The 19,657-nt window shown below is 40.9% G+C and overlaps 1 protein-coding gene across 2 annotated transcripts in view; it reads left to right on the top strand.

Moving 5' to 3' along the window:
- The window catches only part of sptlc3 (serine palmitoyltransferase, long chain base subunit 3), a 154,668-nt gene that overhangs the window by 93,697 nt on the left and 41,314 nt on the right, over window positions 1-19,657 (top strand). For both annotated transcript variants that reach the window (XM_073051272.1, XM_073051271.1), the window contains exons 5-6: window positions 9,132-9,256; window positions 12,737-12,830. In XM_073051272.1, the coding sequence (XP_072907373.1) occupies window positions 9,132-9,256; window positions 12,737-12,830 (219 nt within the window). The remainder of the gene's footprint in view (window positions 1-9,131; window positions 9,257-12,736; window positions 12,831-19,657) is intronic.

Raw genomic sequence — 19,657 nt, 5'->3', positions numbered from 1 at the left:
GTCGTAGAAACAGATCCTTCAGCCCATCTAGTCTGTTGAACCATTTAAACTGTCTTGTCCCATTAACCTGAACCTGGACTACAGCCCTCCATAGCCCTCCCATCCATGTATCTATCCAAACTTCTCTTCAACATTGCAATTAAAATCTCATCCACCACTTGCATTGGCAGCTTGTTCCACATTCTCTCCACCCTCTGAGTGAAGAAGCATCGCCTCATGTTCCCCTTAAACGTTTCACCTTAAACTATGAGCTCCAGTTGTTTTATCCAAACTCAGTGGAAGAAAACCTGCTTGGATTTACCGCATCTACACCCCTCATAATGTTGTATACCACTATCAAATCACCCCTCAGTCTTCTACATTCTAGGGGAAGAGGTTTTAATCTGTTCAGTCTTTCCTTATAACTCAGGTCCTCCAGTACCAGCAACATCATTGTAAATTTTCTCTGTCCTCTTTTAATCCTATTTACATCTTTCCCGTAGATAGGTGACCAAAACTGCCCACAGTACTCTAAGTTAGGCCTCATCAACATCTTACGCAATTTCAACATAACATCCAAACTCCTATACTCCATCCTTTGATCTGTGAAGGTGAATGTGCCAGAACCTCTCTTTACAACCCTATCAACCTGTGATGCCGCTTTCAATGAATTATGGACCTGCATTCACAGATTCCTCTGCTCTACCATGCTCCTCAGCACCCTACCACTCACTGTGTAAGACCCCACGGTGCAGCACCTTACACTTGTCTGCATTAAATTCTATCTGCCATTTTTCAGCCCATTTTTCCAGCTGGTCCATATCCCACTGCAAGCTTTGATGGTCTTCCTTGCTGTACACTACAACCCCCACCCCAATCTTGGTGTCGTCCACAGATTTGCTGATCCAGGTAACCACAATATTATCCAGATTGTTGAGATAGATGATAAACAACAACGGACCCAACATCGATTCCTGCAGCACTTCACTAGAAACAGGCTTCCAATCAGAGAGGCAACCATCTACAACTCTCTGGCTTCTCCCACAAAGCCAATGTCTAATCCAATTTACTGCCTCATCCTGAATGCCAAGCAACCAACCTCCCATGCAGGACCTTGTCAGATGCTTTGCTGAAGTCCACGTAGACAACATTCACTCCCTTCCCTTCAACTTTCCTTGTATCTTCCTCGAAAAACTCTGCAAGATTGGTCAGACAAAGCCTAATCAGTCCCTGTCTATCTAAGTACTGAGATATGTTTTTGTTATGTTTGTACTGACCAAGATAAATTAATTTCATTAATTCATTCATTCATTCATATATCTGGTCCCTTAGAAACATAGAAAATAGGTGCAGGAGTTCTGGACTTCCCCAACATTAGAAACAATCTTCCTGCATCTAGCCTGTCCAATCCCTTTAGAATTTTATACGTCCTTTGAATACCTTCCAATAACTTTCCCACTACTGATCTCAGGCTCACCAGCCTATCTTTTCCTGGTTTATTCTTAATGCCTTTCTTAAACAGCAGGACAACATTAGCTATGCTCCAGTCTTCTGGTACCTTACTAACTATCTGTCACTAAGGATGATTTAAATATCTTTGCTCAAGCCTCTGCAATTTCTGCAGTTATCTCCCCCAAGGTCAAAGGAAACACATGTCAGGCCCTGGGGATTTATCCACCCTAATTTACCTCAAAACAGCAAACATCCTGTCTATAATCTGTGTAGGATCCCTGACCTCACTGCTGCTTTGCCTCACTTCTATAAGCTTTGTGCCTGTAACCTGAGTAAACACATGCTAAAGAATCCATTTATGATTTTCCCCATCTTTTGGCTCCAAACGTAGATTACCATTCTGATTTTCCAGAGAACCAATTTTGTCCCTTGCAATCATTTTGCTCTGAACATATCTGTAGAAGCCCTTGGTATTCTCCTTCACCTTGTCTACTAAAGCAACATTATGCCTCTTTTAGCCTTCCTGATTTCTTTCTTGTGTTTTCTTGCATTTCTTATACACCTCAAAAATACTTTATTTGTTCTTACCTCCTATGCACTTTTTTCCTTAACCAGGGCATCAATATCTCTTGAAAATCAAGATTCCCTAAACCTGTTATCCTTGCCTTTTATTCTGACACATAGAGGCTTTGTGCACTCAAAATTTTACTTTTGAAGGCCTCCCACCCGCACCTTTGCCAGAAAACAGCCTGTTCCAATGCACACTTGCCTGAATTGGACTTCCTCAAAGTTAGAATCTCAACCTAAGGACCAGACTTGCCTTTTTGCATGAAACTAATGGTATTATGATCACTAGATTCTAAGTGTTCCCCTACACAAACTACTGTCACCTGCCCTGTCTCATTCCCTAGTTAGAGATCAAGTATCACATTCTCTCATTGGGACTTCTATGTACTAATTAAAGAAATTTCCATGAACATGTATGACCAACTCTTATCTCATCTAGTCCCCTTACAGAATGGGAGTACCAGTCAGTAAGTGAAGAGTTAGTCACATACTGTAACAACGTTATGTTTCTTAATATAATCTCATTAGCGTGGTCATGCCTTTCTTATTACTCAGTTCCACCCATAAAGCCTCACTAGACGAGTTCTCCAGTCTATCCTGACTGAGCACTGCCGTGATATTTTCCCTGACTAGTAACGCTGCCAGTCCCGGCCCTCCTGCAACAAAGACTCATCACTGGCTACAATATCATAATTCCATTTGCTGATCCATGCCCTGAGCTGTTGCATCTTTGCTGGATATTAATAGTCAAGATATGGATAAAGTTTCAAAATTTGCATACTTTGGGTGTGGCTAACAGTAAGGAGTATACTTCAAGAGTATGTTGGGCAAACAGGCAGCGGATGACATTTAATAAAGAAGTGTGCATGTATGCACTGGGATAAGGAGCTAGGGGAGGCAATTGTCACAGTTCTAAAGGCTGTGAAGAAACTTGGTACACATATATAAACCTTTACAAATGATGGGACACATTGGATTACTGTTAGGAAAGCACAAGGGATCTGGTCTTCGTAGATGGCTATTGAACTGATCACTTTAGAAATGACTTGCAAGTGCAAACATAGCAAATTTCATGTGTGAGAATAATTTTCTAGACTCAGAAGGAAGCTCGAGAAAGGGTGAGGTGAATTTCTCAACAAAGCACATGCCCAGTGAGGTAGGTGATATACTTGGTATAACAATTCTATGAAGTTTTGGACACCAAGTGACTCTAGATAAATTATAGTAACTCCCAGCACAATATGAGGCCATTCAGGACATTGTGTACATGCTAGCTCTTCTGTCCCACATTCATACAGAGTTGTTGGCAAAAGGTAAAATCCCTGATCCTAGACCATCTCTGCAGCTCTTTTTTTTTTATTACAGTTCCAGACCATGACTACTCGCAAATTGGCTCCTCTTGCCTCCTCTCAATCTTTTATCAACGATATAAGACCTAGATTTCCAGCATTCAGGAAAATGCTTTTTTTTCCATTATTGTTTCAAAAAGGAGTGAATGAAATACTGGTTTATAGACGGTGTGGATAGAATTATTCTGCCCTGAGATGTCATTTTCTTGTATTTACTTTGAGTGCCTGCAGTAGATGAATCTCAGGGTTGGATAAGTTGATAAATGTGTATTTTGATAATAAATTTACTTTGAACTTTGATTTGTGTCCATCTCCCCCGAGTTTAAAATGACTGCTGACTTGCAACACTGTATCCAAGATGTATTTTTGGAATCTCTTGGCAATAGATCATAAACAAAGGAAAATAAAAGAGCATTGTTCTAAACTCTGATAGAACCTCTAATCAAGCATGCACTTAAAGAAAAAAAACACAGACTACTTGTACTTTAAATTCAATGGATTGACCCATTTCCTGGTAGGATGTTAGCCAGTTCTAAAATACTTTGAGCAGTCTTTGTGATATTTCTCCATAGCAGAACACGATACTGTTGTTATCAATGCAAAGGTTGCAAGAGCGAAGGAAATAGATCATTCTTTTTTTTAAATGAAAGGACATTTGATGCTTACAGAGAAGAGGAAAATGAGTGGGGTTAGACTGATTGAAATATATGACAGATCTCTGATATGAATGGCCTGTTTGTTCTTGAACCTTGTGATATCAAATGCTGATCAAGTTACTCTTTGTCTCTGCCCATTGAGGATATCAACAGTATAAGGCAGTAAATTCAAACTTAACTCTTCACAGGTGGAATGCAGTGAAAATGAGCTCAAAATTGTCTTGCTTTCAATGCATTTTGGATACAAGAATAAATCTTAGTTCCCACAGATCTTGGCTCACTACCCAGTGTTGTGATGAATGGTGTCACAGCATTAAACAATTTTAACATACCAATTGAGAAAAAGATTGCATACTCAATTGCATTCAAAACTTTTCCTTTGTAATGGCGACCACATTTTGAACATATTTAGTGGGTTATAAAAATAAACTTTGGGACATTAAATAGAAATGGTCTGTTTTTTTAAAAATCTTTAACAAGTCTGAACATGACAGCTGTACAATTAAAACAGACTCACCTGAGCTGCACCTGACATTCCAATGCCTTTATTCTACAGGGGACTTGCAGAGGTCTGTATAATGTCACACAAACAACTGTTTGCATTTATACAATAAAATAATACAAAGTGGTTCATGAGCATTTTAAAGATTGATCAGTGCAACAAAGTTATTCAGAGATGTGACCAAAAATTTAGTTGAAGAAATAAATTTTCTGCAGCATTTTAAGAGGTGTAGAAGTGAAATCTAAGGTTGAAGCCTTGGCAGCTGAAGACAACAGCTGTGGGCAAATTTGAATCAGGTAAAGATAGGAGTTTGTTATCCAAGGGACATGTATTAGAGGGTTGAAAGGCTGGAAGAGGTGACAATGAGGAAAATGTCAAGACTGGACGAATTTCAAAACTAGATGTGAGGAGGGGGCTGCTGAACTAAAGCATACTCAGGACATTAAAAGCTAAAATGAAATATGAGTAGCTCTTGTTGAGATGAAAATGCAGCCTTCAGATGGTCCTGAAGTATAGGAATCACGCTGAGTGTTTGAGGAGGAGGACTGGGCAAAGCTGTAGAGTCATAGAAGATCTTCTGGTTACAAATAGTTAGAGTCAGCCTGTGGGGCAGATGGTGAGAGTGGAGTTTGCGCAAGATGAGATTGGCTAAAGATGGTGGTTTTACCTTTCCCATTCTAACTGGAGAAGATAGGGGCGTACAACAACATGGTCATAAGAGGTTGAGTTAAGAACGGCGGGGTGGGAAGAAAAGGAGCAAAAGTCTGTATGGACACAAATACACTTTGCTTTTGCAGACCAGCCAGATCAGAAGATCTAGACTGGGATGCTGGATTGTGATGTAGACACCAATAAATATCCGACCAGAAGTAATGTCAGCTCCAATATCAGGGTACTTGATCAACTAATGCTTTCAATGAGTCTGCAGGACCTTATGAACATCGGAGATGAAAATTAGTGCGCCCTGATTGGTCACCCTCACAAAGGTGCTGATAAAATTCTCTTCAGGCCTGTCTGCTAGCAATCATGGGAAATAGCTAGCCGTCCAGTCAAGGGAGCAGCTGCAGTAATCCCTTGCAGTGTTACACGTCATTTGCCTGTGATAATAAATCTGATTCTGAATTTGGCTTCTATCAGGAAGCCCTTCATTACATTGAGTAAGCAATGAGAAAATCTGGAATTCTCCCCAAAAATCTACCATTGTGTATGATTTGAAAGTTTCAGATCTAAAATCAATTTTATTTTGTCCAGGTTTTATGAATATAGAAAAGTTGCGTGGATGGGGTTAAAGTATTGACTTGCCATGATCTAAATGTTCAAGAGCTGAATAATCACCATTACCTCTGTACGCAATACTCAGCACTGGGTACGAGGCTGCTGCATCTGACACCTGAAACTTCACACACATTCACTTTGCCATCCTTTTCCTGATTATCGCCTCTAATTTCAAATGATATTGGATCCTTTTTGAAATGATATAGTTCAAAAAGAAGTTATTTGACTCATTGGTCCTGAGGTGTCTCTCAGAATTTGCCACTCAATTAATCCCAGAGTCCCTGTTCTTTTTCCAATATCCTGTAAAATCCTTAGCAAGTGAATTTTGAAAGTTAATCTGCTTCCATCAGCCTTTTCAGCATCGTTTTCCAGTTTTATATCCAATGTGAGAACACTTCAAAAACTAATTTTGTCATTGGAAAAATAATTCATTCTTATCATTGTAATAAGTTCAGAATTGCTCATATCAAAAAATGCTCATATCTCCCTACTCTTAATTATCCTCAGGTAGAAAGGATCTAGTGTTTTCCAGGTGTATAATGACAAAAAAAAACTCTTCTCATGCTTCCAGCCAGGTGCAGATATTGTTTATAACTGACGTTTCTATGACAGACTCTGCCCTCTTCATCAGGGATGATGCCTGTGCATGTCTAGTCCAGTCGTATTTATACCCCTGTAGTCCATCCCTCCTGATTGGTTAGTCCTCAAACAATCAAGCTTCCACTCTCCCACCTCGTTTATAATCGAATTCCAGTTCTTGCTTAGAGCAAGACCTTCATCTTTGTTAAAGCACAGTAGTTTTGTGCTGTCAAAGTTGTGAAACTGTTGGAGTGCCTGGAGTCCATAATTCCACACTACGAAAGTTGTCATCGACATATCTGGAGAAGCATTTGGGGTGTAAGGGCAATGAACACAGTGCCCCCTCCTCAACAGTCCTCCACATAGAGATTAACAATAGCTGGTGACAAGGGCAATCCCATGGTCTCTTCATCCATTTGTTCATGGTAGCTCCCTCATAGAGTATGTTCAAAAAGATCAATGGAGCCCTTATCAAACCTTGACCGCAGAAGGACCAAGCTGTCCTTAACAGGAACCCTCGTGAACAGGAACATCACATCGAAACTGACTGTTACCTCCTCTGGGTTCAGCTGGATGTTGGTGATCATTTTAACAAAGTCGGTCAAATTCGTGATGTGATGCTCACAGCCCCCAATAAAGGGAAACAGCATGATCATTAAATGCTTAGTGTGGTAGTAAGTCAGAGTATCTATCCTGCTGAAGATAGGCCTCAGGGGGCACACCCTCCTTGTGTATCTGAGGGAGCCCGTAAAGTCTTGGTGGTACAGGTGTCTGAGGCAGAAGTGCCTTGCGTATGTCTGCTGGTGGTCCGGATTTCTTTGGTAAAGTGGAGGTCTTCCTTGCAGTCGAATCCATGGAACTCTGCTGTAGAACTCCAGGTGGAATCTGGACTTTCCTATGGTATTCCTCCAAGGACATCAGGACCGTTGCATTTCCTTTGTCTGCTGGGAAACTCATGATGGCTGGGTTTCACTTTAGTGGCTGGAGAGCCAGTTGCTCTCCTTTTGTGATGTTCGGTTTCAGCAAAATGGCCCTTTTGAGGGCCATGCAGACCTCTATCCTTATCTCCTCTGCGGTATCCGGTGGTAGTTTTTGAATTGCTTGCTGTACTCCACCAGTGTAGTCCCGATAAGGTATAGCTCTGGAGACCCTTGGTGAGGACCGAACTAGTCGCATCATCGATACTTTGCCCAGTTTAATTGATGACAGTCTTTTCTGGGTCCTGCATTTTGTTTGGATAGTTTGTTGTATTTCCTCATGGTGTTCCTTCGTGAAACTGGTTTGGCCTTATGCCCCAAATACTTCAGATACTTTACGTAGATAACACCTTACTGTGGCCTCATGGACTCCAGGCACTCCCAACAGTTTCAAGACCATCTGAACAGTTTACATCCAAACATTCAATTTATGATGGAGATGCCTCACGTTCCTGGACATTCTAGTATGATGGTAACCAGACAGTAGCCTTGGGCATGGCATCTATCGGAAACTCATACAGACATATACCTCAACAATAACGACAACCATCTCACCTCCCATCGTAGAGCGGTTCTTTCTACTTTGATTAACTGTGTGAAAACTGTTATGGACTCGGAAAGTCTCCCTGAGGAAATAAGACGATTACGCATGATGTGGCTACAGAAGGGAAGCTCAAATCACAGTTTATGCGGGTCACAGCTTATGGGACTCAGATGGGCTGTCGGTAACAGGATTCCCTGTGAATGCGGAGCAGCATGTATTGACCAGAAGGGACACACAGTGGAAACCTAAGTCAAGGAGCACAGAAGGTGTATCCGTTTGGGTTACCCAGAGAAATCAGTGGTCACCAAAATGTCAGTTATAATTGATACCCGTACCTGGCTGGAAGCCCAAGAAGAATTTATTCATTATCCACAGGTAGTTTAAATTCTACTTGTATTGGAATCTTGATTTCTGCAATTAGGCCTCCTTCCTGCATAGGTTTACCTCCGTGCAAGTCTGCTAACCTCGGAAAAATGGACCAGACATTTAATCTTGGTTTGTTCCCACATCAAAACACCTGGATCATATGTGTTGAAATATGGAAAACTGTGTCTCCATGGAGTCCAGAGTTTGGGCTTAGTCCTATGGAGATGTCCCAGACCTGCACTGAGGAATTGCTGCCCAGATTGTCCTCCAGTAGGTCAGAATCTCCTGCACTATCTGAGATCTCACTGATTCCAACCGGAATCACAGGGCAACACTGTAGGAGCTAAAGGGGAAGATAATACCATAAAATATAAGAGAAGAATTTGGCAATTTAACTAATTAAGTTCACACTGCTATTTAATACTGTTCAACTTTTTTTTGAATATAACCTAGTTTTTCGAAATGTATTTAGTTTAATGTTCTTACTTTAAGCAATTTTGTGCTTTCAGCTGTTATATTTTACCTTGTAAATGCTTTTGACTTTTTAAAATAGTTCATTCAGGTTCCTATTTACCAGCAAGGTGTAAACACTTACAATCAGAGGGAACCTCCATCATGTCTGCTGTTAGGTTCACTTTGAGAGCTGGGATTGCTACAGTGCACTCTGAAGCTGAGGCAGCCTCCAGAACACGCCACTGGACTCTTGCAAAGAGCAATAAAGTCAGATGTCTGTGTTCACTCCAGCCAGTCATGGGGGCAGGCTGAGTCCAATGGATGAAGGGAGGGCCTATAATACTGGGCAGAGAGGCACCAGGCCAGCAGAATGAGGTACGTTATGTTGTATATATCATTTTGTAATTGGTTCTCTGTGGTTTGGTTTTTCAGGTAACCTTGACAAGCATGTTCAGCTTGAGGAACTAGTCACTCAGTTTTTGGGAGTAGAGGCAGTGATGACCTTCGGGATGGGGTTTGCCACTAATTCAATGAATATTCCAGCCCTGGTTGGCAAGGTGAGTTTTGGTACAAATAATGGATCAACTACCTTTCAGTAAAACTATAAGTCTAATGTGGAAGTTGTATCTATGAGGGTTTTAAGTCCACACACTGAAACAACACCTATGTCAACACTATGATGTATTGTCTTTTGCTAACAAACTGACTCCAGAAATGCAAAACACATTCTCATTCAAAAGATATGAAAGTGACACCTGCTCATTTTATACCATCCTTAGTAACTTAGGTACAGCCCAAAATGCTTTACAGCCAATTTAACCACAATTGTAGGGAAGTTATTTACAGGAAATGCAGTAGCTAGCTGGCACACAGCAAGCTTGCACAATTGACTATGTGACGATAACCAAAAATTTTTATTTTAATGGTATTGTGGGAAGAATAAACATTGGCATTGGGTAGCACCCTGTGATCTTTTACACCAATCTGAGAGAGCTATGATAAAGTATCTCACCAAAGAGATAGGAACAGTATCACATTTCGGTACAGCACTGAACTATCAGCCAAAATTTTAGTGCTCATGTCTTTCAAAAGTTCATACCACAACATCCTGACTCGAGTTTGAGTTCTTTCAGCTAATCCACAGTTACATTTACCAGTTGGTTTGTGTGCTCTTTATTATTACATACACTCAGTGACCACTGTATTGGGTACTTCCTATACTCAATAACATGGCAGTGAGTGTATGTTCAAAGTTTTCTACTCCTGTAGCTCATCCACTTCAAAGGTTCAACGGGTTGTGCATTCAGAGATGCTTTTCTGCACACCACTGTTGTAATGTATAGTTATTGGAGTTACTGTCACCGTCCTGTCAGCTTGAACCAGTCTGGCCATTCTCCTCTGACCTCTCATTAACAAGGTGTTTCTGCCCACAGAACTGCTGCTCACTGGATTTTTTTTTTTTTGCTTTTTGCACCATTTTCTGTAAGCTCTAAAGATTGTTGTGCTTAAAAATCTCAGCATTTTCTGACATGCTCAAACCACCTATCATTCCACGATCAAAGTCACTTACATCACATTTCATCCTCATTTTGAAGTGTGATCTGAACAACAGCTCTTGACCATATTTGCCTGCTTTTATGCTTTGAGTTGCTGCTGCATGATTGGCTGATTAGATATTTGCATTAATGGGCAGGTGTACCCAATAAAGTGGCCACTGAGTGTATATAATGTATATATTATGTATATTACTCCTTTTCTGTATTAACATGGGTTATTTGCTCTGGCAGTGAAGGGCAGGAATGTAAAGATACTGCATCTGCCAGATGGTCATTAAACTGCTTCTTTAATCAGCTGCAGGATGGGGCAAATCCATTTGTGCAAGTGAGATGCTAGATCACAGATTCAGGTGTCCACCCCTTTACAAAAGCTGAGCATCCCTATGAAACCTTTATTAAGCCGAAATGGCGTAAAGCGAAGAACCATTAATTTATATGGGAAAAATTTTCATAAAAGCGAAAACCCTCTTTGTAATGCGAAAACAGGTTACTAATGTAGGTCTTTTGTAAAAGGGAAGTGGCGTAAAGCGGGGGACACCTGTACGTTATTAGAGGTATGAGAGAGATTCACTTCCAATCTACAGCAAGTAGAAAAACAATGTAAAATTCCGTAATATGAGCTCCCTGATGGACAGTGGAAAACTAATCCAACAGATTCAGATTATCTTCTGTATGGGTTCGGTCTTGCAAATGAGTGAAATTATTGAGCTCAAAATTTCATCAAACTCTGTGGCGCATGACTATTGAACCCATTTTAATCCTCTAGCTTTGCCTGATGGATGTTGTGGATTTTCAGAAGGCCAGTGACAAGGTACCGCAGATGAGGCTGCTTAACAAGATAAGAGCCCATGGCGTTACAGGAAAGATACTAGCATGGATAGAAGACTGGCATACTGCAGGAGGCAAAGAGTGTGAATAGATTCTAGTTGGCTGCCACTAGTAGTGTTCCACAGCATTCAGTGTTTGGACCATTTCTTTTCCATAAGACCGTAAAACATAGGAACAGAATTAGGCCATCTGGCCAGTCAAGTCTGCTCTGCCATTCAATCATGGCTGATCCTTTATTTTCTCCTCCTCAACCCCAGTTCCCGGCCTTCTCCCCATAACCTTTGATACCATGTCTAGTCAAAAACCTATCAATCTCTGCCTTAAATACACCCAACAACCTGGCCTCCACAGCTGCATGTGGCAACAAATTCCACAAATTCGCCGCCCTTTGGCAAAAGAAATTTCTTCACATCTGTTTTGAAAGGGTGCCCCCTCTATTCTGAGGCTGTGCCCTCTTGACCTCGAGTCACCCACCATGGGGAACATCCTTTCCACATTTGCTCTATCTAGGCCTTTCAACATTTGAAAGGTTTCAATGAGATCCCCCTCATCCTTCTGAATTCCAGTGAGTACAGAGCCAGAGCCTTCAAACATTGATCGTATGATAAACCTTTCATTCCTGGAATCATCCTTGTGAACCTCCTCTGGACCCTCTCCAATGCCAGCACATCTTTTCTAAGATGAGGGGCCCAAGACTTTTCACAATACTTAAGGTGAGGCCTCACCAGTGCCTTATAAAGCCTCAGCATCACATCCCTGCTCTTGTATTATAGACCTCTTGAAATGAAAGCTAACATGGCATTTGCCTTCCTCACCACCGACTCAACCTGCAAGTTAACTTGAGGGTGTTCTGCACAAGGACTCTCAAGTCCCCCCGTTTAGAAAATAGTCTGCACATTTATTTCTACTACCCAAGTGCGTGACCATGCATTTTCCAACATTATATTTCCGGTTATATGTCAATGATTTGAATGACAGAATTGATGGGTTTGTCGCCAAGTGAATCTGCATTTCAGTCAGCTCAGATTGCTGGAGTAAAACTTGTCTTCTGATGTCCTGGAACTGAATGATTAATTATGACATAGAGCCAGCACAAGCAGAGTGGGATGAATAGCCTTGCTCTGTACTATAATTCAGTGGAACGGTTACAGGCCATATCATATCTCTCTCAAGGGATATCACTAAGCATGCCTTAATTCATTTGTTCTACAACTGACCATTAACTTTGTCTCATTGTGTGCTTGCAAGTATTTATCTAATATAAGGACAAAGAAAGGAGACTTACATCCTTTCCGCCTGAACCACATTAGAATTGACACTCAAAGGCAGCATATTGGCTCTCATATCAGCTGCATTAAATCCCAAGAGATCAAAGTTTACAAAATTTCACAGATTACATGCAGAGAAACCAAGGGGAATTAAGTTTATTTAGCTTCAAAGGTCAACTCTGTTTTGAATTTGTTGTTCAGAAGCATTCAAAGAATTAGTATACATTACTAATTCTGCAAAAGCATGCATAATAAGAAAAGTTCCAGGGAGTGGATCTCTTTCGAATTCTAAATTGATGCTTTTTTAAAAATTTGCTCTTGGCATGGTTTAGTGGGATGGTGTGTCAAGTGTAATTTCCTCATATTTAATATCTTTCTTTTACAGGGTTGCCTTATTCTAAGCGATGAGCTAAACCATACTTCATTGATTCTTGGCGCTCGTTTGTCAGGGTCCACTATCCGAGTATTCAAACACAACAGTGAGTAATTCTGCTGCTCAGTCTCTTGCATCTCAAAGTCATAAAGTCATTATGCACACTACTCCGAGTCAGAATTGATGGGCTAATTACATTTGATTTTTTAGAGTTTTAGTTACTTTGAGTATTATGTGTGAGAAGAAATCACACTTAAGGGTACAGTTACTTTTAGACTACTGTTGTATAGATCAAGCACTTATAAAAATTGTTTGTCTACCTGTTCCCAGTTGCATAACATAACACTGCATTGAAAAACCCAGTATGTTACTTCCCTTAGAACTCTGTGTTGTGGTTACTTTGCCTTCTACCACTTTAAAGTTGTGTTCAATTTTATCAAAACTTGTAACTTGAGTATACCTGTCTTATTTCTTCTCTGCTGCAAGGCTCTCCGTATAACTCTGTCTTCGTCCACTGTACCATTCCTGTACACCTCCTCTTCACCAGTCAATCCCCTCTGTCTAATCCAGCCTGACTGAGTGCACGGTATTCTGTTTATTGTGTGACTGCTTTGCTGTAACAGCAGTTGTAACTGAGTGAGTTCTCATAATGCATTGTTGCCTTACCCGTATGCTTCCCTAAAGGTAGACAGGCTTAGGAAACCCAAAACCTAAATGCCACTCCACTTGGCTGTGTGCACACACAACCTGGTGACTGAGCCAAGTGATGAAACCATAGACTTTAAGCTTCCTAAGAAGCTTGGCATTCTTTAACCAGAAGGACAAGTCAGGGCAAGTGCAGTTACTTGCTTCATCAAGAAGATAGCTCACACAGCCTGAATTGTCACCCAGTTCAGACCACTGTCTATGTCACGAGTTGCTGCCCATGAGATTTCTGATGACATAACAGCTTTTCACATTGTTTGACCCCCGAATGGATTTATGGTGGTCATCATCGGAGGCTCAGAGGTGGAGTGGGTTAGCAATCTTTAATTCCTTGGTGTCCTAGGCCCAGCACATAAGTGCAATTACAAAGAAGCACAGCAGCACCTCTACTTCCTTAAGAATTTGCAGAGATTCGGCATGACATCTAAAACTTTGACAAACTTCTATAGATGTGTAATGGGGAGTATATTGACTGGCTGCATCACAGCCTGTTATGGAAATACCAAAGCTCTTGAACAGAAAATCCAACAAAAAGTACTGGATATGACCCAGTCCATCATGGGTAAAGCCCACACAACCATTGAGCACATCTACATGAAACACTAACGAAGGAAAGCAGAATCCATCATCAGGGGTCCCCACTACCAAGGATATGCTCTCTTCTTGCTGCTGTCATCAGGAAAAAGGTACAGATGCCTCAGGACTTGCACCACCAGCTTCAGAAACAGTTACTACCCCGAGTCAAAGAGGATAATTTCACTCAGTTTCACTCACCCCATCACTGAAATGTTCCCACATCCATTGGACTCACTTTCAAAGACTTTTCATCTCATTTTCTTGATATTTATCATTTATTTATTTATTATTATTTCTCCTTTTTGCACTTGCACAGTTTGTTGTCTTCAGCAGTCTGGTTGACCACCCTATTTAGGCAGTCTTTCATTGATTCTGTTATGGTTATTATTCTGTAGATTTATTGAGTGATGAGACCTCTGTCAGTCAGGGTCGAAAATGGATGTTGTGTTCTAGCTGTCAAGGTATACAAGCCTGGGCAAGCTTGTATGGAGAGCAAGCTGTTGCCTATGTAGCAAGCTCCCTTTCTCCACACATCTGGTAAACTGAAAGGAATGGCAGAGACCTATACAGTTTGGCACCAGCAGCATTGCAGGAGTTGCCATCCAATGTTCCCAAGAACTTCCGGTTAAAGTGGTGCTACCGCACGTGCACCGGTTTCTGGTAATCAAAAAAATAAGAAATCCGACTAAAACATCACTAAAAGTACCTTTTCTGTGGTAAATTGTGTTCAATTATCACTGCAAAGAGTCGAGCAATGGCGAGGTGAGTTTAGGGGTGAGCCAAGATGGTGTGTTGCAGAATTGTTTCAGTTGGAGTTCTGAGTGCAGCTGGCTTGGGAACAAGGTTGAATCACTCTGTGCATTGAAAGGAGATGCTGGGGCCCAGGCAGAGTAGATGCAGTGCTCATTCAACTGACCCAGGTGTTGGAGCGCTCTGGCGCCGAGATGATCTGAAAAGCTTGAGAGCCGCTTCAGGCTGGGCGGCAAAATTTAGGCCAGGAGCAAGTTACTAAATGGCATGGTCTAGGCCTAGAGCCTTTCACAGCAGTGGTGCCTTGGTCATAGTGTGAGGAGCCTTTTGCCACAGTGGTGCCCGGGTCCTAGTGTGAGGTATGATACACTGTTTAGACAGTTTAAACACTGGCCCAAACTGGAGGCAAGAGCCAATTTTGCTCGCTGTCCATGATCTTCACTCCTCTCTCCAGGGCATTGGAGCCTTTCACTGGTCTGTTGTTTGGTCAATTTGAACTCCGGGCCAGATAGACTAAAAAGACAGGATGTTGGTCAGGACGAGAGCTGATTTTGCTTGTTCCCCGCAATGGTCATCTCCATGGTGCTGAGGCTATGAAGACTGTCCCAGCTGCTGTGCTCCGTGCCCACATGCGAGGCTCTGGGCCTACTCTGGGCTGCTACAGGGTTCAGATCTGAAGACTCAATCATGGTTTGAAATGCTGTTGTTGTTTGCTTCAATTATCTGCATTTTTTTCTTTCTCTTGTGGTTTTTTACTTTTATTTTTATTGATTTTTCTCTTTAATTGGGTTATTTTGGTTTCTTGCTTTGTGGCTACCTGTGAGCAATCAAATCTCAAGCTTGTATAATTTATACATTTTTTGAAAATAAATTAATTTTGAATCTCAGATCAACATTGAACTCAATGTAGGACTGCCTTAGGGACTCCAGCTCCAGATATTTCCCTCAGGGTTTACTCCCAAAGCCTTCCCCATGAGTGGGTATAACCACAAGGAGCTTTCCTTCTGCTAGCTGAGCTTCTGAGCCCCATCTGCCTGAAGATTTATTGAGTATGCCCACAAGAAAATGAATTTCCCGGTTGTACATGGTGACATATATGTACTTTGACAATAAATTTACTTCTGAAGTTTTGTGAACTGCATGCCAATGGATGCTTCCTTGGTTATATAAATATCCAGCAAATTCCAGTGGGCAGAGATCAGCTAATTGGAAGTTAAGCCATGGTCATCCAATGTTGTACTGAATTAACTATATTAGTAATCAAATGTCCAGCTAAACTAACCCCTTCAACCTACACTATGTCCATATCCTTCCATTTTATAAAACATACAGCAGTGCAACACAGTACAGGCCCTTTGGGCCACGATGTTTGTGCTGAGCCTTTAATCTACTGCACGATCATCCCACATAGCCCTCCATTTTTCTTTCAACATGTATCTATCTAAGAGTCTCTTAAATGTCCCTGATTTATCTGCCATTTCCACCACCCCGGCAGCACGTTCTGTACCATCTAAACCTTTTGCACTGAGGAGGTGCCAATCAATATTATGAAAGATATGCTCTCTGGGAAGGCTTGTTTACTTCCATTGTCATTAACAGAGGTTACATAAACTTTCACAATGTGTGCATTTTAAAATGACCTGGTGTGTCCACAGCTCCACATTAACCAAATGTGGACATGTTGCTCAAAAATTTTATTTAATTATATCTCCACAAACTGACTCCTCCCATCTTGTTTTCAGCAGAATAGATTGTTTTCAAAACAATTGATTTTTTTTCTCTTATTTGTCAAGCCTAGGAATAGATTTGTAACAGATTTTGGTCATTATATCCTTAGTCACTTCATGTAACTTATAGATAAAACTTATGAACAGAATATTGTTGATAGACAGTATATCACCACTTTACAATTTATTTCCTCAAAGTATAAACAAAAAACGCTGGAAGTATTCAATAAATCAAACAAAATCTGTGGACTGAGAAGCACAGTTAAAATTTCATAGCAATGATACTTCTTCAGAACTTTCCACTTATCGTCAAACCCAGTTTGTTGCTTCTTTCATGCCTTACTCTTCCTCCAGTGCACATCCAGAAAAGACCTGTTTCTATTGTACGTTGGAGCTTGAAAATTAAAAACTCAACTTTTTTGTTTATTTCTGTATTCCATTGAGGAAACTTGAACTGTGCCTATTCCAAACTTACAGAGTTGTTTGGGAGTGGGAACATGGGAAAAAGCCAACTGTTCCGTGCCAGTCTGTGTTCCATGTCTGTTTCAGGAGATAGGCAGCTAAGCAGAGATCTAGGTTAAACTCAAAGATTGCCAATCCCCCTCTCAGTTCTGAAAGGTGCTGCACTGCAGTGCTGGGAGCTGGAATCTCTACTCTAGCACTCCAGACTGTGCAATGTTTTTGGTGCACTTGACCCAATGAGTGACAGAAGGCAAACCTGAGGATCTGACCCTGTCAGGATCTCCAACACTGGAGGAAAGGCAGTGGAAAATTCAAACTACAAGTCCTTAGTTTACATGATAGGCAACCTAAAAATAGTCACATCCTTTTTTTTTTTAAAGAAAACAGAACAGGAGGCTTCTGCTACATTCCTCTTTCCTTCATAACACGAGACAAAGAGAGGGTTAGTTTCATACTGGCAATACATGTAGATATGACACTTAGACAGTTTTGAAGGTTGTGTGCAGTTATCTTTTGACAACTAAAATAAAGTTCAAATTCCCAAATCTGTTTGGCAATGCAGTTAGATGTTCAGTTTCCTAGAACCAATCAATTAAACTAAACTTGTTTGTTTAACCCTGTGGGTCTTCTCATTTTCTCATTCCTTAATAATAAAGCAAATTGAGGAAGCAAGTGTTGCCTGAATAGTTGAAAAACTCATTTTTTGATGAAGAAGTTTTCATACAGTACTGGATTTATCATTGCTTGTGAGAGCTCGTCATGTAACCGTCGATGCTCAGTAAGGGATTTGCTAGCTGGGGAGGCTGCTGGGATATGTCAGGTGTTGGACCAGGGATGGCAAGTTGCAGCCATTATACTTGTGTTGGAAATGTTTGAGCAGTGGGTTGAATGTCCTCACCCATACATAACTCTGAAACATTGCCATGTAGTTACACTAGTACTGAACATACAATGTTGTGAACTCTGTTTAGGAGCAGCAATAAGTTACTCAGGTGTGATGATCGGGCTCAGTAACTCTGCCATCAATCAAGAACAACAATAACTGGAATTGATAGCGTGCTTTTATTGCAGTGGAAAGTTCCAAGTCATTTCACAGGAGTGCTATGGAGCAAAAATTGGTGTTATGCCACAAGACAAAGATACTGGTTCAGGTGGCTGAAGAAAATAATTTATGAAGGAGAGACAACAGTACTTTAAAAATGTTGCTGTCTTGTGAAGATTGAATAGCCAGCAATTTAGTGTGAATAGGATTAATGCAGCAGGAGGTGGGTGGAATAAGGTAAAGTAATATATATTGTGTGTGAATGAGAGAGAGAGAGATCAGAAACAGGCTCTTCAGCCTATTCCTGACCATCAGCTGTCCATTCACACTGATCGTACATTAATTGATTTTTGTTTTATTGATGAGCCTGGGGAGGGCAGAAGGGGAGGGTGCTGCGAAATTAGAGAAAGATGTAACATGGATCTCTGGACAATTGGTATCCAATGGATATTCCTGTTAGTATCTTGGCTAAGGATAACTGACTTGGCACAGAAATGAGATTGAACCAGGAACTTCCCTTGTGTGTACTTACAAGGGCCACTTCAGCTAATACACTGGTTCATGTTAAGTGTTGAACCTAGTAATCAACAAAGCATTTTTAGTCGCTTTAGAAAAGAGAAGGTATGCAACTGGCTGCAATTTTAGAATGGGTTAGACAGAATAAATCTATAGAGAGTGCTTTTGCCTTCAGAAACCAGCAATCAAAACTACAAGATAACAAAGAATAGCCCCAGAAATGAAATATGTATTTAAACAGAAACTGTCTATATTGTAGAACTTGTATCTGTAGGAAGTAGTGTGAAACACAGGAGTGTAGATGCTTTAGTAAAGAAGTGAGGTGAGTATGCAAAGGAAAATGGAACTTAATGCTGAAAAGCTGATGTGAATAAGATGGAAACGGAATCAGGTGGAAAATTAACATAGCAGAGTACAGAGTGAACAGAACAGAATACAGTCAAACTCTGATGATCACAACTATTCTGAAGTCCAAATGGTTTGGCATATAGCTCACTGAGGCCCAGATTCCCACTCTCTTTTCCATTTACAGGGGTCCAGGTTTCTGCACTCTCTCTGAACTTACCTACTTCAATGGAACGCTGATTATAATGCTACATAATAAATATTAAAAAGAGTGAATTAAATGTGTATTGGGGTATTAAGCTATCTGCCCAGCACCAAATTCTCTGGATTATCAGGGGATTATTTTGTAATTAGGCCGTATGACTTGCTTGAACTACATATTAGATGCATTGTCCAGAAGACATAGGACCAGAATTGGGTCACTCAGCCCATCGACTCTGCTCATGGCTGATTTATTGCCCCTCTCAACCCCATTCTTCTGCCTTCTCCCTATAACCTTTGAAGTCCTGACCAAGAATCTATCAAGCTCTGCTTCAAATGCATTCAGTGACTTGGCCTTTACAGCAGTCCACAGGCATGAATTCCACAGATTCACCACCCTCTGGCTAAAGAAATTCCTTCTTATCTCCATTCCAAATGGACATCTTTCCATTCTGAGGCTGTGCCCTCTGGTCCTAGACTCACCCACTATAGAAAACATCCTCTCCAAATCCACTCTATCTAGACCTTTCAATATTTGATATTCTTCAATGAGATCCCTCCCTCCTTTTTCTAAACTCCAGTGAGTAAAGGCCAAAGCCATCAAATGCT

This window comes from Hemitrygon akajei, chromosome 7, assembly GCF_048418815.1.
Source record: "Hemitrygon akajei chromosome 7, sHemAka1.3, whole genome shotgun sequence".
Classification (NCBI taxonomy): domain Eukaryota; kingdom Metazoa; phylum Chordata; class Chondrichthyes; order Myliobatiformes; family Dasyatidae; genus Hemitrygon; species Hemitrygon akajei.
This window is presented reverse-complemented; position numbering and strand designations above follow the sequence as displayed.